General features: G+C 38.9%; 2 protein-coding genes across 11 annotated transcripts in view; one reads left to right on the top strand and one right to left on the bottom strand.

The window, feature by feature from the left end:
- The window catches only part of eif4g3b (eukaryotic translation initiation factor 4 gamma, 3b), a 42010-nt gene extending 27800 nt beyond the window's left edge, over positions 1 to 14210 (top strand). For all 5 annotated transcript variants that reach the window (XM_053483202.1, XM_053483204.1, XM_053483203.1 and 2 more), the window contains 24 exons: positions 133 to 864; positions 950 to 1029; positions 2209 to 2425; positions 2528 to 2652; positions 2749 to 2868; positions 4239 to 4394; positions 4492 to 4689; positions 4884 to 5030; positions 5271 to 5507; positions 6089 to 6193; positions 6276 to 6411; positions 6521 to 6609; positions 7551 to 7653; positions 7767 to 7887; positions 8012 to 8226; positions 8398 to 8513; positions 8607 to 8779; positions 9083 to 9208; positions 9354 to 9435; positions 9564 to 9662; positions 11560 to 11706; positions 11829 to 11910; positions 12012 to 12158; positions 13566 to 14210. In XM_053483202.1, coding sequence (XP_053339177.1) covers positions 133 to 864; positions 950 to 1029; positions 2209 to 2425; positions 2528 to 2652; positions 2749 to 2868; positions 4239 to 4394; positions 4492 to 4689; positions 4884 to 5030; positions 5271 to 5507; positions 6089 to 6193; positions 6276 to 6411; positions 6521 to 6609; positions 7551 to 7653; positions 7767 to 7887; positions 8012 to 8226; positions 8398 to 8513; positions 8607 to 8779; positions 9083 to 9208; positions 9354 to 9435; positions 9564 to 9662; positions 11560 to 11706; positions 11829 to 11910; positions 12012 to 12158; positions 13566 to 13747 — 3935 coding nt within the window. In that variant the 3' untranslated portion in view covers positions 13748 to 14210. The remainder of the gene's footprint in view (positions 1 to 132; positions 865 to 949; positions 1030 to 2208; positions 2426 to 2527; positions 2653 to 2748; positions 2869 to 4238; positions 4395 to 4491; positions 4690 to 4883; positions 5031 to 5270; positions 5508 to 6088; positions 6194 to 6275; positions 6412 to 6520; positions 6610 to 7550; positions 7654 to 7766; positions 7888 to 8011; positions 8227 to 8397; positions 8514 to 8606; positions 8780 to 9082; positions 9209 to 9353; positions 9436 to 9563; positions 9663 to 11559; positions 11707 to 11828; positions 11911 to 12011; positions 12159 to 13565) is intronic.
- Positions 14211 to 14936: 726 nt separating this feature from the next.
- Positions 14937 to 27508, bottom strand: part of phc2a (polyhomeotic homolog 2a (Drosophila)) — a 39906-nt gene continuing 27334 nt past the window's right edge. For 2 of the 6 annotated variants that reach the window (XM_053483205.1, XM_053483207.1), the window contains exons 8-15: positions 26211 to 26542; positions 25958 to 26126; positions 21365 to 21579; positions 19344 to 19473; positions 19089 to 19203; positions 18852 to 18984; positions 18485 to 18770; positions 14937 to 15894 (exon numbers count right to left, since the gene is read on the bottom strand). In XM_053483205.1, coding sequence (XP_053339180.1) covers positions 15740 to 15894; positions 18485 to 18770; positions 18852 to 18984; positions 19089 to 19203; positions 19344 to 19473; positions 21365 to 21579; positions 25958 to 26126; positions 26211 to 26542 — 1535 coding nt within the window. In that variant the 3' untranslated portion in view covers positions 14937 to 15739. Of the gene's footprint in view, positions 15895 to 18484; positions 18771 to 18851; positions 18985 to 19088; positions 19204 to 19343; positions 19474 to 21364; positions 21580 to 23052; positions 23291 to 25957; positions 26127 to 26210; positions 26543 to 27508 lie in introns of those variants that run through there. The other 4 variants (XM_053483206.1, XM_053483211.1, XM_053483210.1 and 1 more) reach the window with 4 other exon arrangements.

Raw genomic sequence — 27508 nt, 5'->3', positions numbered from 1 at the left:
CGACTTCAATAATAATAGTAATATGAGGTTGATGATAAACCTTTTTTCTCTTTTTTTTTCCCATTGTCACTCTTGACCGTTTTTAATTAACAGTGTCTCTTGTGTTTACCTCTCTGTCTATGCTGGCTATAGATGAGAAGCCAAAGCTTGAGAGTGCTGTACTAAAATCTTCATCACCAGGACTGCGTGCTGTGGACCCTCCTGTGCAAAGGCGAGAGCCCAGCAGCCCTGCCCCTGACCCACGTCCACCAGAGAAATCAGAGCTTCTTCCATCAGACCCAGATGTGACCCAGAGTGTAGTTACAGTTTCAGTTTCCTCTCTCAGCTCCTCCAAGCCTGTCTCAGCAGTGGATGCAGGAGAAAAGCTTACCCCTCCAGCAGAACCCCTTCCTGCACAAGCTGTTACACCAGAGCCAGATAAACCAGAGCCTGAGCAAGTGCCACCAGAGGTGCCAACTTCTGTAGCACAAGTTCTAAAAGCCGTCAACGGTTTGGCTGAAACAGACCCTGCTCCTCCTCCTCATGACGACCCTGATTTTCAGCCCCTGTCCCAATCAACCCCAGAGCCCAGTGCTCTTCTGGAGACCTACAGTCTGGATAGAAAAGCTGCAAGTCCTCCAGCTTTGGAAGTTTGTTCAGGCGCTCTGATTCCTCCCCTGCCATCCACCATCGCTGCTGCTGTTGCTGTTCCTGCACCACCTCCAGGTCTCACTCACCCAGGACAAGCTCCTGTAGAAGCAGGTCCAGTCATGACCACCTTGATTACACCTGAGCTTAGAGATGCTGAAAAAGAGGTCGAGGTTGCCCTGGAAGAGAAAGTGGAGCCCACATTACAATCCAACCTTAGACAAAGTTCCAATCAAGGTACATACCAAATACACAAGGTGGTTTAATATGATATAACTGTTAAGGTTTGCAAAGTGTGTGCTTATATATTATGTTTCTTCAGTTACAACTAGTGTACCAAAGATATGGAAAAAGCCAAAAGAGGATGCTCTTGTGGAACAGGCACATTCTCCTGACAGAGAGGTGAGGTTAGGACACATTGTTGGCCCTGTGTTGTGTTTTTATTGGACAATTCCATTTATAAATTTCTTGATTAAATAAAAAAGAAAACATTTTCCAACATGGTTTAAGAATATATTTTTTGACTGATTTACTTTGATTGCAATAGATCCAACTTGTAGCATTTAAGCAATTAGCCGTATGATACAAGACTGTGCAAAAGTCTTGGTCCAGCCCACAGTTCTTTATATTTTGCTCACAAAGAGCCAGACATTTTTATAATTTATTTATTTTTTTATCTCTTCAATGTTCCTGAAGTCTTTTTTTTTTTTTTTTTAGTTCAGTTCCTGTACCAGACCAGTTTCAGAGGAATGCATTTTGTTTGTTCCACCATTAAGTGACCTATGAATCACTAAGCATAAAAACTATTTAACTTGAGGCTTATAACTTATTGGACCAGTGGGAAGTGGGTGCAGATGACAAATGCTATGACCAGTGATTAGTATACTGGAGAATGCTGAGTGGTTGGAGCAGATGAGAGGGGAACTGAGGTTGCTGCTGAAGTTGTTACATAAAAAATATTTTTAAATTGTACCTTTAGGCACTTTGCAGCCTGTCGAAGATTCCAATTTCTTAAATTTTAACCTTCCAATTTTAATTAAATTCAATATGAAGAAATGAGTGGCTTAAGACTTTTGCATGGTACTAATAAAAACAAAAAATTTTTTTTTACTTAGGTGCAACACAGTAAAATTTACTTATTACTTGGGCGGAACTAAAGACACTTATGTATGCCTCTTCAGACCTAAATCTAGATTTGCGAATAACTTTCAACATCTCATGGAAATGCTATACAAAAACCTTTCACATAAATCATGTTTCCCCGAACTGCCTTTTGACTTTCATTATAAATGTTACTGGATTTTCTGCTTGTGTCCTATAACAGGAAGACATGTTGGTTCTTGTTTTCAGTAATTGTACATAAACTACAAATCTTGTAGGTAGAAATTGAATTGAAAACCTTGGAGTTCTTCCTTAATTAACTATTTATTTATAAAAATGCCTACCCTCAATTCAACTGAAGGTGTGGATCCTAGCTTTAGACTAGAACTTATCGCAATACAAGCAGTCTTATTTTGTTGGTGTGTGTGTGTGTGTGTGTGTGTGTGTGTGTGTGTGTGTGTGTGTGTGTGTGTGTGTAAGGATAAGCTTGAGCCAGCCATAGAAGCTACAGTGGAGAAACCCAGCTTATCATCTGTGACTGTGGATCATCGGGCTTCAGCAGAAACGCCAGTAGAAGAAAACGGCGAGCAGGAAGCAGAGCCGCTGAAGAACGGACCCGAACACAGCTCTGAGGCTGAAAGCAGTGACGGAGGCTTAACACCTGCACTCGAGGAGTCCAACAGCAACACAATTCAGAGTAAGGCCTTTTTCGTCTATGTGGTGCAATCAAGAAATTTGTTTACCTTCTTTTCGCTTTTGCTTAACAGCTCCCCCACCCCTCCCTCTCTCCCTCTCTCAGAACCGGAGCTGAAGAATGGGAAGAGGCAATATAATAGGGACTTTCTATTGGGCTTCCAGTTCATGCCTGCCTGTGTGCAGAAGCCAGAGGGGCTTCCACCCATATCTGATGTGGTACTGGACAAGGTAATTTTCCTAAGGCATGGGCTTTATTTAAATTTTAAAACTATATACAGTTTGACAGATACAGTTATCAAAAATACGCACACTCTGCATTCACAGATAAACCAAAATAAGCTGCCCCTACGGCCGGACCCACGGGGGCTCATTTCCAGAGGTCCAGACTTCACGCCAGCTTTTGCAGACTTTAGTAGGCTGATTCCTGCAGGGAGAGGAGTGCCGGTAGGTTTTTGCTTCCCTCAGTCTCTTTTGAATAGGCTATGCTATGTTATGTTATGTCTAATGTCCAGAATTTTCAACAGATTCTCTTGGAGTAGCACAGTCACTGCAAACTATAACTTTAAGCCATAACTTTTAAAGCCATTAATCTTAAAACCACTTAGGTTTTAGGTTACCCTTTTGAGACCAGGGCAGCTCTGGCCCCTCAGGCTCTGTGGTAGGTTCCCGGTTCCAGGTTCAAACCTCAGCACCATCAAGTTGTTGCAAACCACTGTTGGGTCTTTTGAGCAAATCTTTTACCTTTAAACTGCTCAGATGTTTAATGAGAGAAAAGTTTGTCACTCTGGATAAGGGCATCTACTAAATGCTGCAAATGTAACTGCTGTTGTGTTTGGCACCAGAATGTTGGCAACGGATCCTTTGGGTGCTGTGGGTTGTTGAATGTTGACTATATGAGTGACGCACGCACACTGAGACGAGCATGGGAGACGACTATCCAGAATCCCGCATGAGAAAAGAAACATTGGCTCAGTTGGCACAGCAGACAAAATGCATGCTCTTATGTCTAGACCTCGCTTGTTTATCGATTTATTTTAAACAATTTTGTCTTGTAAAATGCTTGCTAACCAAGGTTCTCGCTAATCCAAGGTTCAACTGTACTATTAACCTAGTGGCGTTAATGTTATTGCTGATCTGTGTAAAAACCAAAGGTATTCATCTTGAATATATATATGAATATATAAAGTTGAGTGTAAATTTTAATATACAACATTAAAATACAAGCTAGCACTACAGCACACTGTCACCAGTAAGTAAATTTTGTCCACTTTGTGGTCAGCTTGGCAATATTCCCGGGCACTTTTCAGTCCTAAAAAAACAGGCTTTTGTGTACTTGAGTGACAACATATAAGGTTGTGTTTTAAACACAGATGTGAAATGGATGTTAACAATGTCTTTTATTTTTTTTTTTATTGAGAGGTCGAGCTTGTATAGTGTAGCAGCTATGTTAAGTGGTACTCGCTGCCCCAATCATATTTTAAGTAGTGGTCTTTATCTGCTCATACCATCTCTGTTGTTACTTAACAAGCTGACTTAAAGACATGTCTACGATACCGCTCTCTTAGGCCCTATTGTTCTTTTGGGCCTGTAGTGCAGTATGTGAATGTAGAAAGACAGCAGACTGTCTTGAAGTATTTTATCTATTTGTTTGTCTAATCTTTCTTCTTAAAAAGAGATATGTTGTCATTGTGTTAATAACTAGTGTATATGTAAGAATCTTTATTTTAAATCTGAGTAATAGACCATAATGAAATGCAAACTACTTTTACATTAAATGTGTTGCTTATCCATAATGATCATATTTGCTCTTGTAGCTGCTAAATGTAAGTCTAAGACGGCCTCCTCCTCGCAAGATCATCATGAATGTGTCTGTGAACGATGACGTACAGTTGAAGAAAGCTGAACATGCCTGGAAGCCTGGCATGAAGAGAGAAAGCGCCACAGATGATCCTGAGACCCAGAGAACTCAGGTTAGTGCCTTTACTGCATGCATTCATATTTGCTGATCTGTTGGATGCAGACATTGCCCTAGATACATTAATTCTGATTTTCATGCATGTTCTTTAGGAGCTTTTCCGGAAGGTGCGCAGTATCCTTAACAAGCTGACACCACAGATGTTCAGTCAGCTGATGAAGCAGGTGACTGACCTCACCATCGACACAGAGGAGCGCCTTAAGGGAGTCATCGACCTGGTTTTTGAGAAAGCCATTGATGAGCCAAGTTTCTCTGTAGCGTATGGCAATATGTGTAGCTGTCTGGCTACAGTAAGTAGCATGTTACGCTACCTAATATTTGCTATTTCACATATACACTAAACCATCAATGCAGTTAGAATGAATGTGTACAATTTAGGGCATGCTACAACCTTGAATTGGACTAGCGCTTTATTTCTGGGTTTGCTTCCTTCTGCATGTAACCCAAGTTGTGATTATAACTAATAATTTTTTTTCCTTTCTAGTTAAAAGTGCCCATGGCAGATAAGCCCAATAGCACTGTGAATTTCCGAAAGCTGCTGCTAAACCGTTGTCAGAAAGAGTTTGAGAAGGACAAAGCGAATGACGATGTCTTTGAAAAGAAACAGCGCGAGCTGGAAGCAGCTGCCTCAGTAAGCACAGTTCCCCTTAAGAGGCTTTCTTTTCATTTTTTTAGATTTACATATCGCAGATTACACAAAAGTGCTGAAATTGCAAATGATGCTTCATGTAGATAATGTTATCAGGCTTGAACCAGTCCTCCTGTAGAATCTGTATTTTATGTAAAATTTGTATTCCTCCAGTACATGGATTGGTTTTAATGAGGAGGCTCTATTTATCTAGTTATTTATTTATTTGATGTACCTTTTTAGACCACTGAGCGTGAAAGGCTGCAGGAGGAGCTGGAGGAGGCCAAGGACAAAGCTCGAAGAAGATCAATTGGTAACATCAAGTTCATTGGGGAACTATTTAAGCTGCGAATGTTAACCGAGGCCATCATGCATGACTGTGTGGTGAAACTGCTGAAAAACCATGATGAGGAAAGTCTTGAGTGCCTCTGTAGGCTCCTCACGACCATAGGCAAAGATCTGGACTTCGAGAAGGCCAAGGTAGACAAACAGAGGGCACTGTCAAAAAGCAGAACATTGTCAGTTTATGAACTAGGATATTTACTAGCAGTAATATTAAAGTTTGTCTGTTGTTTAGTCAACTTGTCTGGCTGCTTGTATAATACTGTGTTTTGTAAATGTTTCATATAGCCAAGATAAAGCCCTTAATCTCAAACTAACCATGTGTTTAAGGGAGCACTTGCTTATAATTTATGGGACTAACTGAAAAAGGCTTGGAGAAATTTCTGTAGCTGTATTACTCAAAAAGTCTGCTGCTGCTGTTTAATACTCGAACTAGATGTGCCAAGTGTTAAGTGATTATAATGTTCATGACTGTGTAACTCCAGTAAACAAATAGCTGCTTTTTACAACTTGGATGTTTCTGGCAGCCTTATTCTCATAGGACCTGTAAATGACTTCTAATGATCGTTATTCCCAAAAAGTTTTTAAAAGAGGCCTTTACTGGAACTTCAGGGCAGGAACTAAAATCCAAACTGAAATATATTAAAATTGTCAGGAGGATAGTTATGTAAAAGCATTACTACTGTTATGTCTGATTTTCCTTTTTTTTTTCCCATTAGCCAAGAATGGATCAGTACTTTAATCAGATGGAAAAAATAGTGAAGGAGAGGAAGACTTCATCACGCATTCGCTTTATGCTCCAGGATGTAATTGACCTGCGCCTGGTTAGTGAATCTGTCTAAGTGCTAGCAGTAGTACTTATACATGTTTTTACAAGCAAATAAACTATATTTGTGACTTCTTTAGCACAACTGGGTATCACGGAGAGCTGATCTGGGGCCCAAGACCATCGAGCAGATCCACAAGGAGGCGAAAATCGAGGAGCAGGAAGAACAAAGAAAAGTTCACCAACAGCTGCTATCTAAGGACAAGAGGAGACCAGGTCAGAGAGGGCATGTGTGCTATAGAATAATCCTTTTTATAACCAAGTCCCCTTTCTCTGTGACCCATTTGATGCGCTATATCTATTGTTTTATATGTTTATTTTACAGTAATTTCAAGAGAAGAGACCTGGAACACTGTGCCTGTGCCTAAGAACAGTAGAACAATAGACCCCAACAAGATCCCAAAAATCACCAAGGTTAGTGTTTTTTGTTTTGTTTTGTTTTTTCATGTGAAGCGACAAGCTTTTTGCTTCTTTACTAAGTAGAAATGCAGTGATGTAAAAATGAAGAATCTATACTTAAACATATTTAATTTACATTTAAAGTTGTGTATGTAGTTTAACTAAAATACTACATGACAGATGCCATCATATATTACTTGGTTATCAAACAGACCCAAGAGCCCCACCTCCTGGAGAAAAATTTACCTTCATTGACTAGTATATACCTTTTGAGTCATTAAAACACACTTTAAAAAGCCCTTTATGCTAATATATGTAACAGCCAGAAGACACTATCTGGCTATAAAAAAAAAAATAATGCACTATTTAGGAACAAGTGATGGTAAAAATGCTATATCATCTTATTGGGCAGTGTCACCTTATCTAATGGGAAACTTTGTTGATCTGAAAGCATGTTTTTGATGATCAGAATTGAAATTCCAGTCCCTAAAAGTTTATTTTAGATTATAGCTCAAGAGGTAGCTTAAACCTACTGACAGCTTTGTTTTTAACTGAGTAATGGAGAAGCTGTGGTGTTTAGAATTGCTGCTGTTTGTTTAAATAAACCTGAATAAAATCAAATTACTGCAGAATACTTGATTTAAAAAAAAAAATAAACAATGCTTTCACTTTCCTATGGAAAGTTTGGTTAAATATAAATAAACTAAATGTTGCACAGTTTGTATTACAATAAACATGATTGAGAAGAAGGTATCAGACATGCAGAGTCATGCTGCTGCAAGGTTCCTCTTTCACACAAGGTAGGAGAACCGTCTGTTTCACTTTCATGAAACAGGGGGGCGCACTGCAAAGGATTGGGTAACATTTTCGAAAACCGTGCATGAAACAGGCATTTTTAAAGCAAAAACTTGTTTTTAATGCCAATGGGCTTGTTTTAATGCCGATTGTCTGTTTAGTCAACTATAGACGATAAGATTCAGTTGGGACCGTTGGGTCGATCACCGCTCAACTGGATGAAGGGTAGCAGTGGAGGAGCTGGAGCCAAGGCAAATGAATCAGGTTAGAAACAAATGCATTGTGCATTAGTCTGTGTGCTTTCCTGGCTCTGTCTTGTGCTTGTTCTTTTGTGAAAAATGAATAGCAAGTTGTGATAGTAGGTGTTGTTCTTTCAGATATCTTGCGCCCCAGCAGTCTGAACCGTTACTCACCTCTTCAGCCCTCAGTTCCTGCCTCTGCCTCTGCCTCCACGCCATCTGCCTCAACTGACATTGACTCTAGAGGAGGCCTGAGCAGGTATTGTGCAACACTTCACATCACGATCCTCTGTTACGTGTAATGTAGGCTGTGAAGTCTAAATACAAACTGTCCATGTATTTTAATGGTGATTTTATACGCGTGTTTATTGTGTGTTTCCCAGTCGTGGAAGCTCGGGACGAGAGCGCAACGATAAACCGTTGACCTTGGGTCCTTCACGGTCTGGCCCGCCGTCTGTGGGTGGACCAGGGAAGGAGGCTGCTGAGGATCATCAGCAGGAGGAAGTTCACAAGGACATGCATGTCCTAGACACACCCAAACTGCAGCCCAGTGCAGCTAGCAGAGGCAAACTGGAGTGCAGCCAATCCAGGGAATCTGGTGAGCCACTGTTTTGCACCCACATAAACTCACACATAAGGGAGCAGGTGCTTTGTTAGTATCATGTATGTATATTTATCTGTACACTTATCCAAACTTGTATGTTGGCTGTAACTCAATTTAATTCTTAAGAGTTATTTATGATGACACGTCATGTCCCCTGTGTGGCAGTAAAACTTGAAGCAGTGCCAGGTCCCACTACAGACAAGCCTGCGTTATCAGAGGAGAAGATGGAGAAACGGTCCAAGTCCATTATCGATGAGTTTTTGCACATTAATGATTACAAGGTTGTTCCCTCAAGCAGTGTCTAATAACATGGATTGCATTTTTTTTTAAACATATCGTTATTACATTGTTACTGTGTCAATATGCTTGTGCAGGAGGCCATGCAGTGTGTGGAGGAACTGGAACAGGCCACGATGTTGTATGTTTTTGTGCGGGTGGGTGTGGAGTCGACGCTGGAAAGGAGCCAGATCACACGCGATCATATGGGCCAGCTGTTCTATCAGCTGCTGCAGGCCGGGAGCCTCTCCAAATCTCAGTTCTTTAAAGGGTGGGTATCATTTTCATCCTTTACCATACCGCTTTGTCTAATTGTGCCCCCCCTCGACTAGCAGTAGAAGCGCAACTGTCTGATTCCTGCAATATTGACAGCTTTATGGGCGATGGGATTTTTGTTGGTATTTCTATTAATAGGGTGGTTTTTACATTTACTTGTGTGAATATACTGTAAATAGTTGGCATCATCGTTCACTGCTGATGGGTATTTGTTTAAACCTGGAAAACTCTATTAGAGAATCGTAAAAATATGTAATTTATTCTTTGCGTATTTTCTTCATTTCTCTTGTTTACACAGGTTTTTGGAAACCCTTGAGATAGCAGATGATATGGCCATTGACATTCCTCATATATGGCTGTACTTAGCGGAGCTAGTTAATCCTGTGCTCCGGGAAGGAGGAATCTCTATGAGAGAATTATTTAGGTATGGTCTTGTTTGCTCTTTACAAAGATATAACAAAGTTGCCTTGTTCTGTTATTAAGTCCATATAAGTTGTTGTACAGCTATAAAGGTTATGTACAGCTGGATGTTGACTTGTTTTCTTTATTCCTTTTTTTTATTTTTGCAGTGAATTTAGCAAACCATTACTCCCTGTGGGAAGAGCTGGCATATTATTTTCTGAAATATTGCACCTTCTATGCAAACAAATGGTAAGCCAAAAAATTATAGGTATCATTTATAAACACTAAATTAGGTTGTCATGCAATATAAAATGTGGTCAGTAATTTAATGCTGTGGTGATTTGATATTTTAATCATTCTGTTTTTCCATGCTTCAGAGCCATAGGAAAGTGGGGGCCTTATGGAGGGACTCTGGATTGAGCTGGGCTGATTTCCTCCCCAAAACTGAGGATGTGCACAACTTCATTGCTGAGCAGGTGTGAGCTGTTGCTTCTCACGCTAGATTTGGACACCAGTGTAATATCTGGACTAAGCAGGATGCAGTGGGATTTTTGGCTGTATTTGATTATGTAATAACTTAAATTGTAATAGTAGAGCATCATTATTTCTTTGAAGACTTGCAAGAAGTCCTGGGATTATTATACTATTATTTCATCGAATCATTTGGCTAACCCTATTTTTGTCATTAGATTGTTAATGAAGGTTTTTCAAATTAGCAACCCATTTGATCAGAGAACCAAAGTATTTCTGGTTGTGCTTTATATTGAAGGGTTGTAGCTCTTTGTCAGAGATAAATCAGTCGATTTGATTAACCTGCTCAAAATTTATAGCATACACTTCATCAATCACCTGTTCAGCATTTAGCACAATTTGGTGTATCTTAGCAATTCTGTTTATCCCGTGGCCTACGATGATGATGATACAAAATTAGGGAACGCAAGATTTGGGCAAATAATTTTAAAATAAATGATCAAGACAACGGTTCTTTTATAAAGAAACAAGAATTTATTGAATTACTCTACGATACATAAAACTACACTAGTTAAACACGCACTTACACACATATACATACATACAGTTTGGAGGGTGAGAATTAATGTAGTTTTCAGGAAGTCCCCAATATTCTAGTACTGGTTACTAGATCTAAGAAAGTCACAGGAGCAGTGCCTTGGGTTTAATCTTACTGCTTAATTTGGATCGCACCAACTTTCAGCAAGGTATGAAGCTTTGTTTACTTGTGTTTCGTTGTAAGTTCTTCTCGGTGGTTCGCCCCCAAAAGTAAGGGAATCACGGTGTTGCTGATTGGTTGGTGAGTTGTTGTTGGAATGACATCGTTCAAGGAAGCCCTCTGTGACGCACTGGGTGCTTGGTTACCGATGGCAGCGCTCTGGAATTTCTTCTGAGGGTTTCTTCGTTGCAAGACTTTGGAGTACTGGCTCAACAAACGGGTGGTTATCCCAATCAGAGCTGGTTGCGGGACTTAGCCATTCCCCCCGCACTGTTCCTCTTTTTCATGCCTACATTAGCCCAGCGTTTAGTTTATCAATTTCATCCTGCTTAAGTTTTAGGATTTTAATAAAGCGTATTAACATGTTATACCATGTTTATACCATCAACTTTTTATTCACACCAATGTTCTACCACAAAAACATGATTTCATTCAATAACAAACATCCCATATCTTGCATACTTAATACCTTTAACTACAGAAAGGGGTTGTAAATGTTAAGTAAACTTTCTAGGTTATAATAAACATGTCAAGCATAACATAATGCAGACATAAAGCATGCTATATAAGTATATATATTCAGTAGGGCAAATAAGTATTTAGTCAGCCAGCAGTTGTGCAAGTTGTCCCACTTAAAAAGATGAGAGAGGTCTATAATTTTTATCATAGGTATACCTCAACTGTGAGAGACAAAATAAGAAAAACAAATCCAGAAAATCACATTGTAGGACTTTTAAATAATTTTTCTTTTGCGAATTATGGTGGAAAATAAGTATTTGGTTAATAACAAAATTGCATCTCAATATATATATATATATATATATATTTTTTTTTTTGGAGTTCAGCATGTTAGTTGGAGAGGGTTGTGAAACTGGCACTCCCTTATTCAACGGCTTGAGTTGCGTTGTTTGAGCGACGTTGGGAAAGTGTCTCTTCCTAAACCAACGGATTGCTGATTTACACCGTTGTCTGGTTAAGTTTGCCATCTGGACTTCCCTCTTTTGATTTGGTTCAGCTTCCTGCTGCGTTGTCACAGAGAGATTGTCAGGGTGGCAGATTGATAGCTCATTTTGGGGTAGTCTGTTCATTCCTGCAGTATTTTGAATTAATGTTTAAATTACTTTTTTTTTTTGCACCTTTTCTAGAAACTAGACTTCACTCTTTCTGATTGCTCAAGTCCACCTGACATGGCCTCTAGGAGTGCACTCTCACCTGAAGAGCTGGACAAGCAACTTGAAAAACTTCTCCTGGAGGATGTGGCTAGCGATGAACAAATCTTCGACTGGGTAGAGGTACAAGACCCTTGAAGTAATTTCATTCAGGGTTGTGGAGATAAACTCTAACATCGCGGTGCGTTTTGACAATGCTGCAGTTTTCTTCAAATGTTTTACTTTAAGTCTGATTTCTACATCAGGCTAAGCTAGATGAGTCGGAGATGAGTTCACCGCCCTTCCTCAGAGCTCTGATGACAGCTGTGTGTAAAGCGGCAGTCAAATGTAAGTGGCCTGCGACTAATGAATTTGTCCCATTTACTACATACACATTTTATCTCGTTTAACTGTTGATGCACCCGGTGTTTGTGTGTCTATGCGTGCAGGGGAAAGCTCCTCCTGTAAAGTGGACACGGCCATCATCCAAAAGCGTTTGCCTGTATTACACAAGTACCTTAATTCGGATACGGAGAGACAGTTGCAAGCACTTTATGCACTTCAAGCTTTGATAGTGAAACTGGACCAGCCTCCAAGTGAGTACAAACTGTCTTTAGAAACTTTGCATTTTATGCACACACAGAATTACACCATAATTTATTTTCCATGGACGTGCAAAACACGGATATGCTTTAAGCCACAATTGTATTTATTTAAATGAGGTATGATTGGGTCAGTCAGTTGGCCTAAATGATTCTTGGACCAATCCATTGGTACATACAGTATTGTCTGAGGTTTTATTTATTCCTTCATTTTCAGGTCTACAGTTAGAAGGTTAGTTCCTACTTGCAGTTAGTTCCCAGTTACTATTTAATGCTCAAAAATGAAATTAAGCAAAACGAAACCCTTAGAGTTGTGGTTTCACCTTGTGTTGTCATAAACACTGATCAGCCACAATGTTACCGCCACATAACATGAACACATTCAAATTGATTATCAATTACTTACAAGTGGACACAGTGGCGTAGTGGTTAGCACTGTGGCACCTCCAGGGACGAAGGGTAGATTCCCGTCTGTGGTCTGCGTGTAGAGATTTCATGTTCCCACCATGTTGATGAGGGTTTTCTTAAGGTACTTCAGTTTCTTCAGACATGCAGGTTAGGCTAATTGGCAGTTGCAAATTGGCCATAGTGTGTGCGCCCTCTGTGATGGATTGGTATCCTGTCCCGGGTGTACCCCGCTTCATACCCAAAGTCTTCTGGAGTCCAGGCCTATCCGGCTAGCCCGTCTAGTTCGATTATTAATTTCAGGTTGATTTCAGATATTATTTCAGGTTGAAGGCTACAAACATACACTCCCTGTTCTGTAATTAGATAGTGAATCACAGATGAGAAATCGAAAAAGTTGATTGGATAAAGATTTTGTTTTAAAACTCAAGTTCATTAAAATTAACCTATACCACTTTAGCACTGTTATTTCAGTAATTAAAATATGAACTAATCCCAGTAAAAATATTCAAATATTTAAGTACTGCAAAAGTAAATAAAGAATTAATTTTGTCCAGCAGGCAATTTTAGATCCGCCCAATGTTCGGCGCATGCACAGTACACTTTCAAAACTTTCAGTTTGTGATATGGCACATATTAACTACTCATAATTTTGCCTAAGATTTTGATTTCATGCTCAAAATATAGCTGGACAGACAGACATATAGAAACTTTTCTGAGACTGGTTTCGGGTCCTCCAATGTATAAAACGTAAAAATATAAATTGAAAGTTCTGACCAATGTACAGACAAAATATTAAATCTTTTATATATGTAGATCACATTTCCTATCTAAACTAAAAAAAAAAAAAAGCTGCAGACCCACAACAGACTGCAGATAGCATGCACAACTTGTCACGTTCTACTATGAACACACGGTAAAATTGTACAAGAGAAATCCAGACTGTAAAACCTTTGTGTAAATTATCTACTTTGTTTCTCCTGTTTCCTCTCTCAGACTTGCTCCGTATGTTCTTTGACTGTTTGTATGATGAGGACGTAATATCGGAGGACGCGTTCTACAAGTGGGAGGCCAGCAAAGACCCAGCCGAGCAACAGGGCAAAGGGGTAGCGCTCAAATCCGTGACGGCCTTCTTTACGTGGCTCCGAGAGGCTGAGGAAGAGTCGGAGGACAATTGACGACAAAGGAGGGAAAGGACACGTTTGTGGGCGTGTACTGAAAGACAATAGTCGCTCAAACAATAACTGCGTCTTCTAAAATGAAATACAAGCAAACTTTATGTATCAATGGGAAGAATGGAGCGCACCTTTGCAAATGGTACGGTTCACTGACGTAAAGCGACGTGATGACTTACAATTGCTGGAGCACTAAAATACATGTATTATTTATAGTAATATTTCATTTAAGTTTTTAATTTCCTCTTTTGTTACTTTTTAAGGAAAAGAAGACTTAATACCTTTATGTGCTATAATGAGAACAGAAGCTCAGTTCAGACTCTAATTTATGATTTCCCCCTTTTTTCTTTTTTTCTATTTTAAAGACCTGCAAACAATTGTATTTAACATTTTGCAGATGGTCAAAATGAGGCATTGGTGGATATAGAAATAAATAATGTTAATAATATTAATATAATAACTGAAAGTTGTTTGAAAGGCTCCCTGACTTTCAGCTTGTTCGGTTAAGTACAGTAGTGTGTAACATGAAATGACATTCAGGGTCTTAGAGAGGATTGGCGTAGATTTACGTCCTATTTTCAAGGTTATTATTGACATAACCTTATGAGTTTTCCTTCTGCTTTAGCTTGCGCTACGAACGTCAAACGCAGCAGAACTATGCATTCAGAAGACTGCTGCGATTATGATCAAAATGGGAAATTCAAATGGAATTAAAGGTGAATACGGCAACTTGTACAAAGCCACTAAAGATATGTTGCTGAAGCTAAAGTGCTTGTAATTCTTAATACTGATAGAGCAAATTTAAAACGTGTAAATAAATTAAAAAGCAAAAAAAAGTTGAAAAAAGCAAATTATGGGAGAGTGATATTTCTATGCATCCAGTGGTCTTCGAGTGCTTTAATTATTTGTGCAGCTGGAAACTCCAGTTTGTGCTGAAGTTCAGTTGTAAGTTTATGATCTACTGATGTTTTTCTAAATTAAGTTAATCATAAAAAAAAACTGATTCTCATGTCTGCTTTAGGATGCCTTTTGTCTGAAAGCACCACAGGAAACAGAGCAGAGAAATTTTTTTTAGTTCTATTTAAAATTGAACAAAACAACTACACAATACTGACAGTTTGATTCTTCAGTTTTTTGTAAACAAAAGTAAAAAAAACTCTCACACACGTGCTTTTAATAAATAGAATGCTGATCATATGAAAATTACAATAAACAGCTTTGCAAACATGAATTATAGGCTACAGTCCAAAACATCAACATCAGTTAGATCCTGTATCCTGACTGGCGCAAGGTGTAATACAGCTGTTACTCATCTAGCACTGAGCAACAGATGTGTTCATCTGTATGCTAAAATATTATATGGCTCATGCAAAAGGATTGATGTTTGAATCTTTGGGATAGATGGATAGAAGCATGACAGGCACATATTGATGAGTTTTCATGTTTATCAACACCTGAGCCCTCATGTATTTATCACCCTAACCCTAGCTGTATCAATATAAATATAACCAATGAACAGAGGACATTTATTTGTTTCTTATATATCTTGTTCGCTGTTTTCTACAAGACCAGTTTCGATATTGTTCGTATGTTTTCATATTCAAAACAAATCTAAAGAAACTAAACTTATTTAGCACCTGAACAAGTTCTTGGCATGTAAAACGTGAGGGGGAAAAATATACGTCTTTAAAATGTAAACCTGAAATGTAAACCTATAAAAAATTTTCCATTTCATTAACTTTTCCTGGTGTGCAGAATCAGCCACTTATGAAGAACATGATGTAAAGCAAATGCCTAGATAGTTGTGCTTGTATCTCATCAAGCTGATTGTTCCCCTATGGGGTCAGCACTAGGCTAATCAGACTGAATCATTCCCTCTTCACCAAGCTGAGAAGAAATGTCCGGGCTGTATAGGCTCTGGATTCATAACCATAATGGACTATGAAGAGAAATCAGTGCAGAAGTTTCAGGTGTACTCAGTCCACAAAGTCAATGCTAGGAGTCTTTGAGCATACTGATTCGGGCAAAAATTTTCAGTGCAGGCCCTAGTTTGATGTTCATGGTGCTCATGAGATGGTCTTCCTTCAGTAGCAGCAAGGCCTGGCCATCAATCTCCTGAGCACGGAACTCCTCGGCTATCTCCTGGCAGCCTGTAAATGAAAAAAGATAGAGTGCATTTGTAAAAAGTTTTTAGCAACCACATACTAATAAAAAAATATATTTTCAACGATAGATATATTATATACATAATATACACTTAACGGGACAGTGTGTTCTTAAATTTAGTTGCCTGGAACCCTAACTGACTCGACTAAAAACCTAATCTTAGAACATACAGCCAGCTACTTAAATTAATTAATAAAGTTAGTGAACTGAATATGTATTGTTATGGAGGGGGTAACTGCCATAGATTTTATCCTGTCCTTTAATGTACACATTGTCTTCTTGTTGGGGATGCAAACCCAATGTTAAAAAGACAATGTTTCTCTCCTCACACCATAAACGCAAATAATATTAAGTGATATATAAGTGATTTGTTGCTAAGCTAGCAAGTTGTATGTAAGCTTTCCATTTCATTTTATCCAGGTCAGATTCACCAGTCAAATGAAAATAATTTTAAGCATGTCTAGACTGTGCATTTTTTTGTTCAGCAGTGGATCAGCAGTTATAACTCTGTACTACTGATCAGTGCGAGCGTTTGCATCCTGGTACTGACAAGCTGCCAATGTTGGTCCTTGAGTAAGTCTCACCTGGCCAATTTAATTGGATGCAAGTGTCTGCTAAATAAACAGATTTAAATGTTTGTAATGCAGCAGGTGGTAGTATTTCAGAGGAGGCACATGCACCATATAATGGTTTAAGTTTAAACATACCAAATGAAATGTACATTTTGTGAAATTCAATAAGGAGCAGGGGTAACTTACTTTCTTTAAAGGGCAATACTCATTTTTTATTATTAATATTATCAAGTCTGCTTGTCTCCCATGCATGTGCTACAGAATTATTCCCTCTGGGTAAACTTTTAGACATTTAGAAGTTTGGTGAACTTTTAATGATCTTTGACCACGTACGGTGTATTTGCTTTATCGTTAACAAAGAAAAAAACTTAGTTTAAACTACATTAGCTTTTTTACAGCAAAAGTCTTCAGTTACCCCTAAATTCTTCAAACAGTATTTTGCTACCAAAGATCCAGAGTTTATTGTATTTTGATGTAGCCTTGAGTAATAGTTCTCCAGGCCTCCTAAAGAGCGTTTTGGCACTTATTTTTGGTGCTCATTTTTAGTCCAGGGGTCCGTTCTTTGTACGTCGCTTGACACATCCGAGATGAATTGACATCTAAGATGAGATCATCGTGCTAATTACGATTTGGCTAAGTCGGTTCTTCGAGCACACATGCTGTTAATGATTAGTATAGCTGGATTGAGTTGTCTAGGATTATTGCGCGCTCGTGCGTTGGTTTAAAAGGCGATATGCATCGACAGTAGAAACACTGATCACAAGCCTTTTGATTGGTTGACGAAATGGAAAAAGAGCGTTTCAACTTTTTTTTTTTGTAACACGTGTTATGCGCTGAAATGCCCCCCTGCCATGGATTTCCCCCCCCATAATCGCTATTAAATATTATATTGGAACATAAATTCATAGGTTAATGGTTTACAAATTACATGAGACAATAAAATAAGCAATATGAAAATAAATGTTGTATATGAAAAAATCAATTTCTGTCTAATTTATTATAAAATATTTCTTTTTAATATATATAAATATTTATTTTCATATTTTTATGACAAATTCCTGAAAAATTAATGTTACAAAATCAACATTATTTAAGAATTTGTATTGATGGTCTTGACGGCTGTCTCATGCCTAGGGTTTATAAACCTATGAATTTATGTTCATATATAATATGTGATAGCGATTATGTGCGTGTGGGGGCGGGTAGTCCATGGGAGGGGGCATATACTTTTCTTTTTTCCACGTGAGTCAGTCGTGTTCTTTAACCAATCAGATGTGACCTCGCCATTTCAACCAATCATAACCCGCCAGGAGCGCAGGCTAAATCCTGTTTACATGAAATAAACCTGCTTCCGAGCAGGTTCAAGCTTACAGACATGTTGCCATGACAGCAAATGCGAGAAGCGCATCGAAGAACGAAACAATCCAAGATCAGGACAAATCCACAACAATCAAATCCAGCTAACTGAGTTAGCGACGAACGAAGAACGGACCCCAGTCCCTAATGAATGTTTTTTTTTTTTGTTGTTTGTTTAAGCCCCACACTGACCTATAAATTATGAGCATGAGGCAGGGTACACCCTCTACAGGATGACAATCCATTGCAGAGGACACTCAACAAGCAAATTGGGAATGAAAAATTAGCCGCATCTGCATATCTTTGGAGTGTGGATGGAAACTGGAATAATGAGAGGAAACCCACCATGTGCAGGGAGAACATGCAAACTCCATGCACACAGACCCGAGGCAGGATTTGAGCCACTGAGCCTGGAGTTGCCAGGCCACGCCACCAGATTGTACAATAAATAACCTATTTTATTAATAACCAATTTGCAATAACCTAATTGTATCTTTAGGCGCTTTGCAGCTCGTCAAATTTGTTCCTATTTATTTAATTTCACCAACATAATTTAACTTAATATGGAGAAATGAGAGGTGGCTCAAGACTTTTGCACAGTACTGTAAACGGACACTTCACGGTTCTTAAGTATGACACACCCTACCTGGTAATGAGCAGATAAACTCATACACATCCTTCACATTCCATTTGACGGGGTCGCTGGGCATGAGGTGTTGTGTGAGGAGGGGCAGCTCCCTGCCATGGTTCTCAACACGATCTGCTCCTCTCTCCTTTCGAGGCCTCTGTGTGCCAGAGCTGGCTACGGACCCTGGAGATGTCGGTTCTTCGTAACTTGACATGTCTGAACACTGGCTGGACTCTCCATGACACAGCTGTGAGGGACGTGGGGAAGGTGTCGCACCCACTGTGCCTGTCTGGGTGCTGGGATTCTAAACAAAAACAACAGTGAAAATTAAACCACTAATATTACAAAATGTAGCTGCTAAAAAGGCCAATTATCTATACATTACTTGTTTTTTGGCCTCTGAACCAGTGTTGTGGTGATGATGATGATGGTCACTGGACGCTCTCTGTTTCTTGGCGTTCTCTGGAGTTGGCCGTCTTGGAAAAAGACCCATTCTCTTTGTGCATCCCACGTTATATCTTTAAATTTAAAGACATTCATGAGTTAAAAGAAATAAAAAACCCTCACTTGTTAAAATTACTTTATCAGGATTTACAAATACACTGTATACACCACTTGATACCTTTTTGCACATACTGTAGAACAGAATCGCTTTGACCTCTTGAAGTTGTAAGCGAAGTCGACTTTCCCGCACAGTTCACAAGACAGTGTTGGTTCCTTCTCCCTATTCTTTAACTCTAAACATGTGTTGACAAAAAAGAAAAATAGCTTTGCATCAAAACCTTTTAGTTTGGAACTACTGGTTTACATTGAACATTTAAATATAAGTTGTTTAGACAAAAGTGGGAATAAAAATAATTTAAATGGCTGTACATACCTTGCTGGGAGAGATCCTCCATCTCTGAGTCTCCTGTGTGAGTGTCCTGAACCTTCGTCTCCAAGTCAGAGTGAGTCTGCTGCTGCTGCTGCTTTTTGACGTTTTCAAGGAGCAAGGATGGCCGCTCTACCTGGATGTTTCATGCAAAGACGTAAAGACATGCACAACAAACGTCACAGTTTACATTTTTCTATTTGTAAACGGAAAAATGACTGGCAATCAGCAATTTTAGAAAAGTACGACTTAAGATTAAATTGTACATTTCCGGTTATTTTAATGTAAAATGTGTTTGGTGCAGTTCCAACTCGTTTAATTGATCTCAAGATTTTCAGTGACATGACATTACACATTATATGTAGTGAGCAAATACTTAACAAGAAGTTAAATAATCCAGATTCAATCTAAAACTCAAATAGTGAATTTTTTAAAAATATGATCACTAAAAATAAATATGAAACCTATCTAACCTATCTTGTGACTACATACACTTAACAGAAATATAAACGCAACACCTTTGTTTCTGCTCCGATTTTTCATGAGATGGACTTAAAGATCTAAAATTCATTCCAGATACACAATTACCATTTCTCTCAAACATTGTTCACAAATCAGTCTAAATGTGTGATAGTGAGCACTTCTGCTTTGCTGAGAAAATCCATCCCATCTCACAGGTGTGCCACATCAAGATGCTGATCTGACATCATGAGTAGTGCACAGGTGTACCTTATACTGCCCACAATAAAAGGCCACCCTGGAATGTGCAGTTTTGTCTAACAGCAAAATGCCACAAGCATTGAGGGAGCGTGCAATTGGCATGCTGACAGCAGAAATGTCAACCAGATCTGTTGCTTGTGCATTGAATGTTCATTTCTCCACCATAAGCCGTATCCAAAGGCGTTTCAGAGAATATGGCAGTACATCCAACCGGCCTCACAACCGCAGACCACGTGTAACCACACCAGCCCAGGACCTCCACATCCAGCAGGTTCACCTCCAAGATCGTCTGAGACCAGCCACTCAGACAGCTGCTGAAACAATTGGTTTGCATAACCAAACAATTTCTGCACAAACTGTCAGAAACCGTCTCAGGGAAGCTCACGGTTATTTTTAAGCTTATTTTTGTTGAGTATAAATACAAACCCACCTCAACCAATATGTTTGAGGAAAGCAGCCAAATTCTATACACGTATACAAAACAGAGAAGTGCTTACATGGCTTTTGTCCAAAATGTCCTGCTTTTCCAGAGACTTTATGTATTATGCCTAACTGCCGCCCCCCCCGCCAGATCCACTCAATAGACATTTTATAAAGAACACATGCCCTGCACCTCACTCATGCAATTATCCAATCAGCCATTCACTCCAAGTACTATTTTCGAGTTTTCAACTCCCCAGTTTGGTTCAGATTCCAAACCAGTTTCTCCTCCGACCATCTCATCAATGTAGCGTTTCTTAGAACTGCTGCTTATGGCATGTTTATTATTTTGAAAATTTGTTTTTCTTTATTCATATGTTTAACGAGGCTTATGATCTGTACCGGCATAGGTTTATTGCACTACTGTAACAATTGGGTGATTGAATAATTGCATAAATGTGCAAGTGTACATAAAGTGATGAGTGAGCGTGTATGCTGTAATTAAGGTAGGTGTAGATGGGATTTCTGAAAGGTGGGAAAGTTTGTTACAATTTCCCCTTCTTACTCAAAATATAAGACTTGGGTGACATCACTAATCAAAATTAACCTAACCTGAAGAACCCAACACTGAAAATGTCTGGATTATTACTTATTTAGCAGTTAACATTTAAGCTGTGGTTTAAATGTCCACTAGAGGGAAGTATGCTACTATCAGTATCTAGGTTTCAACCAAAGATAGGGATCAAGTGATACAGGAGTCACTTGACTTGTTACATTGTTTTGGGAATGAAGGATGAACATGTCATTGAAAGGAAAACAAAGCACTTGACATTTAAACTGATGTAAATGACTCGAGTAGTGAAAAAGACCTAGAGATGTATACTCACAGGGAATGGCTCTGCTCCCTCCTGGATTACAAAGCCTTCGATTACATGAGTGAGGATCTGGGGCTTGACGATGGCTTGTGGGGTTTTGCTGTGGCCGTTGTGCGGGGTGCTTCCAGTCACGGTGGGCGCGTTGTTCCCGCTACCCGAAGTCATGGCTGGGTTACCATTCACACACGCCAGTGCAGCCGCAGGAACAGGAACTGCTGTGTCTGGGCCTGCAGGGTCACAGTGTGCATTGCTCAATCAAACTGACAGGAGACTTCCGTAGTAATTGCTTATACAACAATGCTTTGCAAAACATGAATGACTAAATAATGCAGATTGCATGCAAAATTTTAACTTATGAAACTTTTTTTCTGGATTGTGCAATGCAGTGCAGTATGTAAGAGTTTAAACTATGTCCAAAACCTGCAGCTCATTTACTACATAGTGAACTACTTGCAAAGATTTTATATTCCATTAATATTTATTTAGATATACCGTAGGCAGTCTTAAAAGTCTGAGATCACCAGTAAAAAAAAGCAAAGCAAATTTGCACAGTTTTTTTAACTTATGGTTTTCATTACAAATGAAATATTACTGATAACTTAGGAGAAAAGCTGGATTTAGTAAATAAAAACAAATTCTTTTTTCTTTTTGCAACTTTGTCCCATTTCTTGCTTTAATAAATTTGTGCAAAACCTGATGACTGATCTTAAATCATATCTATCCGAATCTTATCTGAACGCATGCTTCAAGAGAATAGATTTGGCATGAGGGAAATCTGACCTTAAGCTTGAATAATGAAAATGTAGTTACATTTAAAAACATTTAATCACATTTAAATTTCAAATTACATTAAATGGTCTAGATAGTGACATGTAATTTTGAACACTAAATATGCACTATATTGAACATTTTACTATTTTTAAACTGTTTTATTCTAAAACTTCTATTTCCATTTTTAAAAAAAATTGTACTCTGTATGAAGAATGCAGCATGCACCTGGCTCTATATGAAGCATGCAGCCTATCTGTTGCACAGATTTTTTTTTTCCAAGACAACTGACCACAAATGCAAGTCCCCATCAGGTAGATGACACCCATAAATCACTAAATAATTGTAGGGGATAAAGGATGAAGCAACATTTCACACGAGACCCGTTTTATTGTTACGATCAGAATTATTTGGTGCATCATTTACAGTTTTTAATAATCAATCTTAATTTCACAGGCGCAGAATTCCCATCATGCAGTTAAATGCGTTGTATATGCATATACATCATATGTATGATGTATTTCTGTGAACATTGTTTTATCTTACATGTTGTATAGAATATACCTAAAGCAGTAAATGTAAGGAGAATCGAGAGTTCTGCTGGAGAATTATTCTCGCCTTGCCTCGCATAAATGTAATCACATGCAGAACCTGCCAGTCGGATCTGAGCACTTCTAGATGCACTTCACAGACCTGATTGAATTTACACACTCATACGCTACAATGAGATAAGAAACGGCAACAGATGCACAACTTGAGCGCGTGCCATGCTTGCTCGTGTGTTGCGCTCGCGGCTCGACTGTAAACAACACTAACACACAAACACAACTGTTAGCAAACGTCAGCGTCCAAGTTACGCGTGTAAGATAAATATAGCCACTATGTCCATCTATAATCACGCAACCTTGTGGAAGAGCCAAACCTTCACTCACACACTCTCTCTCTCTCACACACCGCGTCTCCTCACAATAGTGAACAGCGTCCAGAAGCCACGCGCCTTTGTTCCGCTCAGAGACTCCGTGAAACACTCCTCTTCCTCACAGCAGCTCGGGGAAGCTGGAAAGCCTACAACATTTCCGAAACTTCAAGATATTCCACTAATGTGCACGCTCCGTGCGTGCAGCACGCGCGCTGTGTGAAAACTTTTTTTTTTTTTTTTTTAAACAAGGATTTGTTTGGTTGAAGCCACTAGGTGTGCGCGAGCGTCGCGCGCGCGCGCTCTAATCCTCTTTGTATACGGGGGAAGTGAAAGGGACACGCGCGCGGCCGAGAACGGGGTCGCGCGCTTGGAGTTTCAGCCTATGAGAGCGTGTATTTACAAGCGAGCACCTCTCTCTCTCATTGGCTGAAATAATTGAGCGGCTGCCCGGGATCAGAAAAAAAAGATTAAAAGGCTTCTAGTCGGGTCTCAAATCTTGACCTTCAGTGGATTTTATGTATTTAAATAATAATTTTTCCTCAGTCATTATTGCTATATGAGACACCACAAGCCATATGAATATCCCACTGATTATTTTCTATTATAACATCAGACAAATTAGTTAACTGTAATGCTCATAAAAAAAACAGATTATACAGCTGAGTGCAAAAGTTTGCATACCCTCAGGACAAAATGAAAACAAAGCAGCCACCTATCATGTTAGGTTTTTATAAGTTTTTAAATGGCATTATAGTGTACAGAACAGTATGTTATTATAATAACAGTAAAAATGCAAAGAATATGTTAGTTTAAATGTTATCCATTTTCCCCTTTTTTATTCAGTCTCTTTTTTCGGGTCAGAGTATCAGAGTCTATCCCAGAAACACTGGGTGAGAGGTAAAGAAACACCCTAGATGGGACACCAGTCTATCACAAAGCAGCAAACACCTAGGGACTATTTAGTATGTCTACTATCGCACAGTGACATAGTGGTTAGCACTTTTGCCAGAGTCCAGGTCCGATTCCCGCCTCAGGGTCTGTGTGCATAGAATTTGCATTTTCTGCCAGTGCTTGGTGAGTTTCCTTCCATAGTCCAAAGACATGCAGATAAGGCTATTAGGTGTTCCTAAATTGCTCGTAGTTTGTAATTGTTGACTGGAGGTCCCAGTATGGTCGTAAAATGGGGATAAATAAAATGATAATCACCATTGGCCTCCATGGTCCCTAGTTGGACTGCAGTGGCTCATAAATGAATGGAGACCGGCATGTTTTTTGGAAGGTGTTAGGGAGCCAAAAAAGTCCAGAGAACTCTATAAGACCTTCAAACTCTGCATATGGAATAAGCTTGTGATCAAACCTGAAACCATTGAGATGTTAAGTGAGAACATTACATGCTTCACTACTGCCCCTATGCTTGTCTCCAAAATCTGGCCTGGACATCAAGATCAATATGCCAATATAAAAAATTCTACTAAGTTTTTTCCTATTTTTAGATTGACATGTATTTGCAAAATAGGATATACCCACTTTTCAATTTTTTGAAAGATCCATTAATTTCTATGTAATTTGTATATTAAGGTGTAACATTTCCTTTTTTTTACTTAGAAACAATGGGGCATGCAAGTTGTTGTACTTAACTGTACCTACACTGTAAACAATACAGCAACCTTAACTGTGCACACTATAGACTGCAAAAGTTCATCAGATAGTCTAATCTAAGTAATAGGAAACCTAAAACAACTGTTCTGATAAGGGGTCTTGGCTTCCACATTCAAAAAAGAGAAAGCAATAGTGACACAGTATATGTATGGAAATCCTATCTTTCAGTAGATATGGAAGGCTGTCTAATCCCACAGTCAGCAGGTGGGAGTCGAAACAGCACTGCTGTGGGAATTAATGTGGCAACGCTTAACTGTTAGCGCGCCTGACTTTTTACATTTAAATTACTATTTTTTTCATTTTATTTTTCTGACTTCTACAGACAGACACATTTCCTTATAAAAACATATTTCGTTTATTTTTTTCAGAATCAAGTTTTACTTGCCTCAAGAAAGCCACATTTCTGTACGCTTTATCTTCTTTAAACTTGAACTTGATCCCACTCTCCCCAGGCTTAAATCTACAGACAACTTTGGCTGTATATATTTTGTTTAATTCTAATGTGTATCCAGGAAATGTAACATTATTTATACAACAATTATAAGTAATACAGAAATATGTCAATTCATATTTTATATATTTTATATATAAACACAGCTTGCCTGACCCATGCTGGCCAGCTTGACATGATTAATAATATTAATCTTGTAACTGAATGCACAAAAAAGGCCTTTCCAGACTACGTCCTAAAACAATTAGGGCTCGTTGCATTCATAAAAGAGCAATTACTCATCATTCATTATTGAATGTCTGAATGCATAAGCCTCGGTTACACCTGCCAGACAGATAAAGAGTGTCCACCTTTATTCCAAGAGACCACTGGGAATAACAAAGCTGCACCCCTCACCCTAATTATGGCAAAAGCTGTCACATTCTAGCAAGTGCCTAGCCTAGACAATAGACACTGGGGCGTGACAGATCTACTCTTCCACTTGAAAGGAGCGACAGAGCAGGGAGGGCTTTTTTTGTTTCTCATGGCAAGCCTACAGATGGCAGTGACACAGTAGCCACCATGCCTCCTGGCCATTTAGACCCAGCTTGGCACTGTCATGGTTTTAGTCTGGGTTTTTTCTTACCCGAATGTTAATTTTCTATATCAATTGTCTTTCTTTGTGACTTTATGATACGCAACAATAATTGCCTTATTATTTATACATAAATGCTTATTATGGCTGTTTTAACTAATCTTTAACTAAACATTTTACTCCAAAGGTTTTTTCATAGATCATACTGAGCAGTAATTGAGAACATGGGACTACCTTCTGCGTTCACGGTCAGCTGGCTTTTTTCATACAAGCATTGTTCGGGAGTTGCCTCTGGTGTTGTTTGGGATAGCAGCTGCTGCTCACTTTGGCCAAGGCAGTCGTCTCTTACTGTAGGAGGAACAGCGGTGTCCTTCTCGGAATTATCCTGCGTTGTCACTAAAGTCTGGAATTCAGCACAGAATAAGAAGCTCAAAGAAGACGGATAAATCAGTGAGCCATTTAAAAGTAGTAAGAAATATGTTGGAACCTGTCTTACGTGGGTTCTTGGAGGCTGGAACTGGAGGTTGACTGCTGTCAGCTGTACCTGTTTGACTTTGCTGGGATTTAACAAGGGAGATTGACCATTGAGCATCCTGGGACTCACAGTTGAATGGAAGATGGCGGCTTGCTGAGCGGGTGGTTTGTGCAGCACAGGGATGGCACACTGTTGGCCTGCTAAAGCAGGTTGGATGGCCACAGTTTGTACAGCTTGGCCTTGGGACTGGACGCTGGGCTGAGACAACCGGGATTGTTGTTGCTGGATTACAAACTGCTGCTTGTGTTGCTGGAGCAGTTGATGGGTTTGAATTTGTGCATATGCTAAAAACATAAAAGAATTTACCATGAGCTGTTACAAGACAAAAAGTAAATTCTACTGATAGGCAACAAATGATAACAAACCCTTTTTAAATACAGTACTATAAAGACTAGCAATGTAAGCTGAAAGATGGGTGTTCATTGATAAGTAAATACAGACAGTTTATTTAGCATACACCATGTATAAATGAGGAATCATACTAAATATATTTTACTGTACCTTAAACAAGTTTACATTTAAGTGCAATATTTTAACCTTTACAAAGACATTTAATCTATAACAACATGACATTTGAATTGTTGGTTTAAATTGTTGTTAGTTTTTGTAAAAAGCAGATAAATAGAATATTAGTAATTAAAATGATGAAAATGAATGAAAGGAATGACTGCACCATTTTGCATTTGATTTCTTTCCTTTTTCTTTTTTATGAAATTTATTTTGTAGTTAAATGGTAAAATGGATACATCTTTCTTTCTTGTTTTTAATTGAAAAAACATTGGGGGGTGGGGTTGCAAACATTTGCACTGAACTGTAGCTCATTAGCTTTTGTAGGTACCCTATCCTTCATTACTCAAAGGTTGATTTCCCTCCGAGGTTCATAAATAAATCTAATACTAAATCAACCGACACACACTAACCTCAGACCTGTGGGTGTAGCTGAAACCAACGTGCACCCCACTGCTTTCTAAAAGATTAGCTCTCATTATGGTGGTGGTGGTGGTGTTTTAAGATCTATTGTTACAGTGCTGAAAACTAGCTAACTAGGTACAGAAGTTGAGATTTAATAGAAGTCAAAAGTCCAAAACTGTGTTATGCTATAAAAACTATTATTTGCCTTTCCTGCTGCTGTTTAGTTAATGCAATTAAATCTCAGTTTGGTTAAAACAAGACCAATTTGAGGTATTATTTTCCCTTAGATGTTAGCATTTGACAGGACGAGTAAGAGCTTTGAATCAATATGAACAGGG

Source organism: Clarias gariepinus, chromosome 22 (genome assembly GCF_024256425.1).
Source record: "Clarias gariepinus isolate MV-2021 ecotype Netherlands chromosome 22, CGAR_prim_01v2, whole genome shotgun sequence".
Classification (NCBI taxonomy): Eukaryota; Metazoa; Chordata; class Actinopteri; order Siluriformes; family Clariidae; genus Clarias; species Clarias gariepinus.
This window is presented reverse-complemented; position numbering and strand designations above follow the sequence as displayed.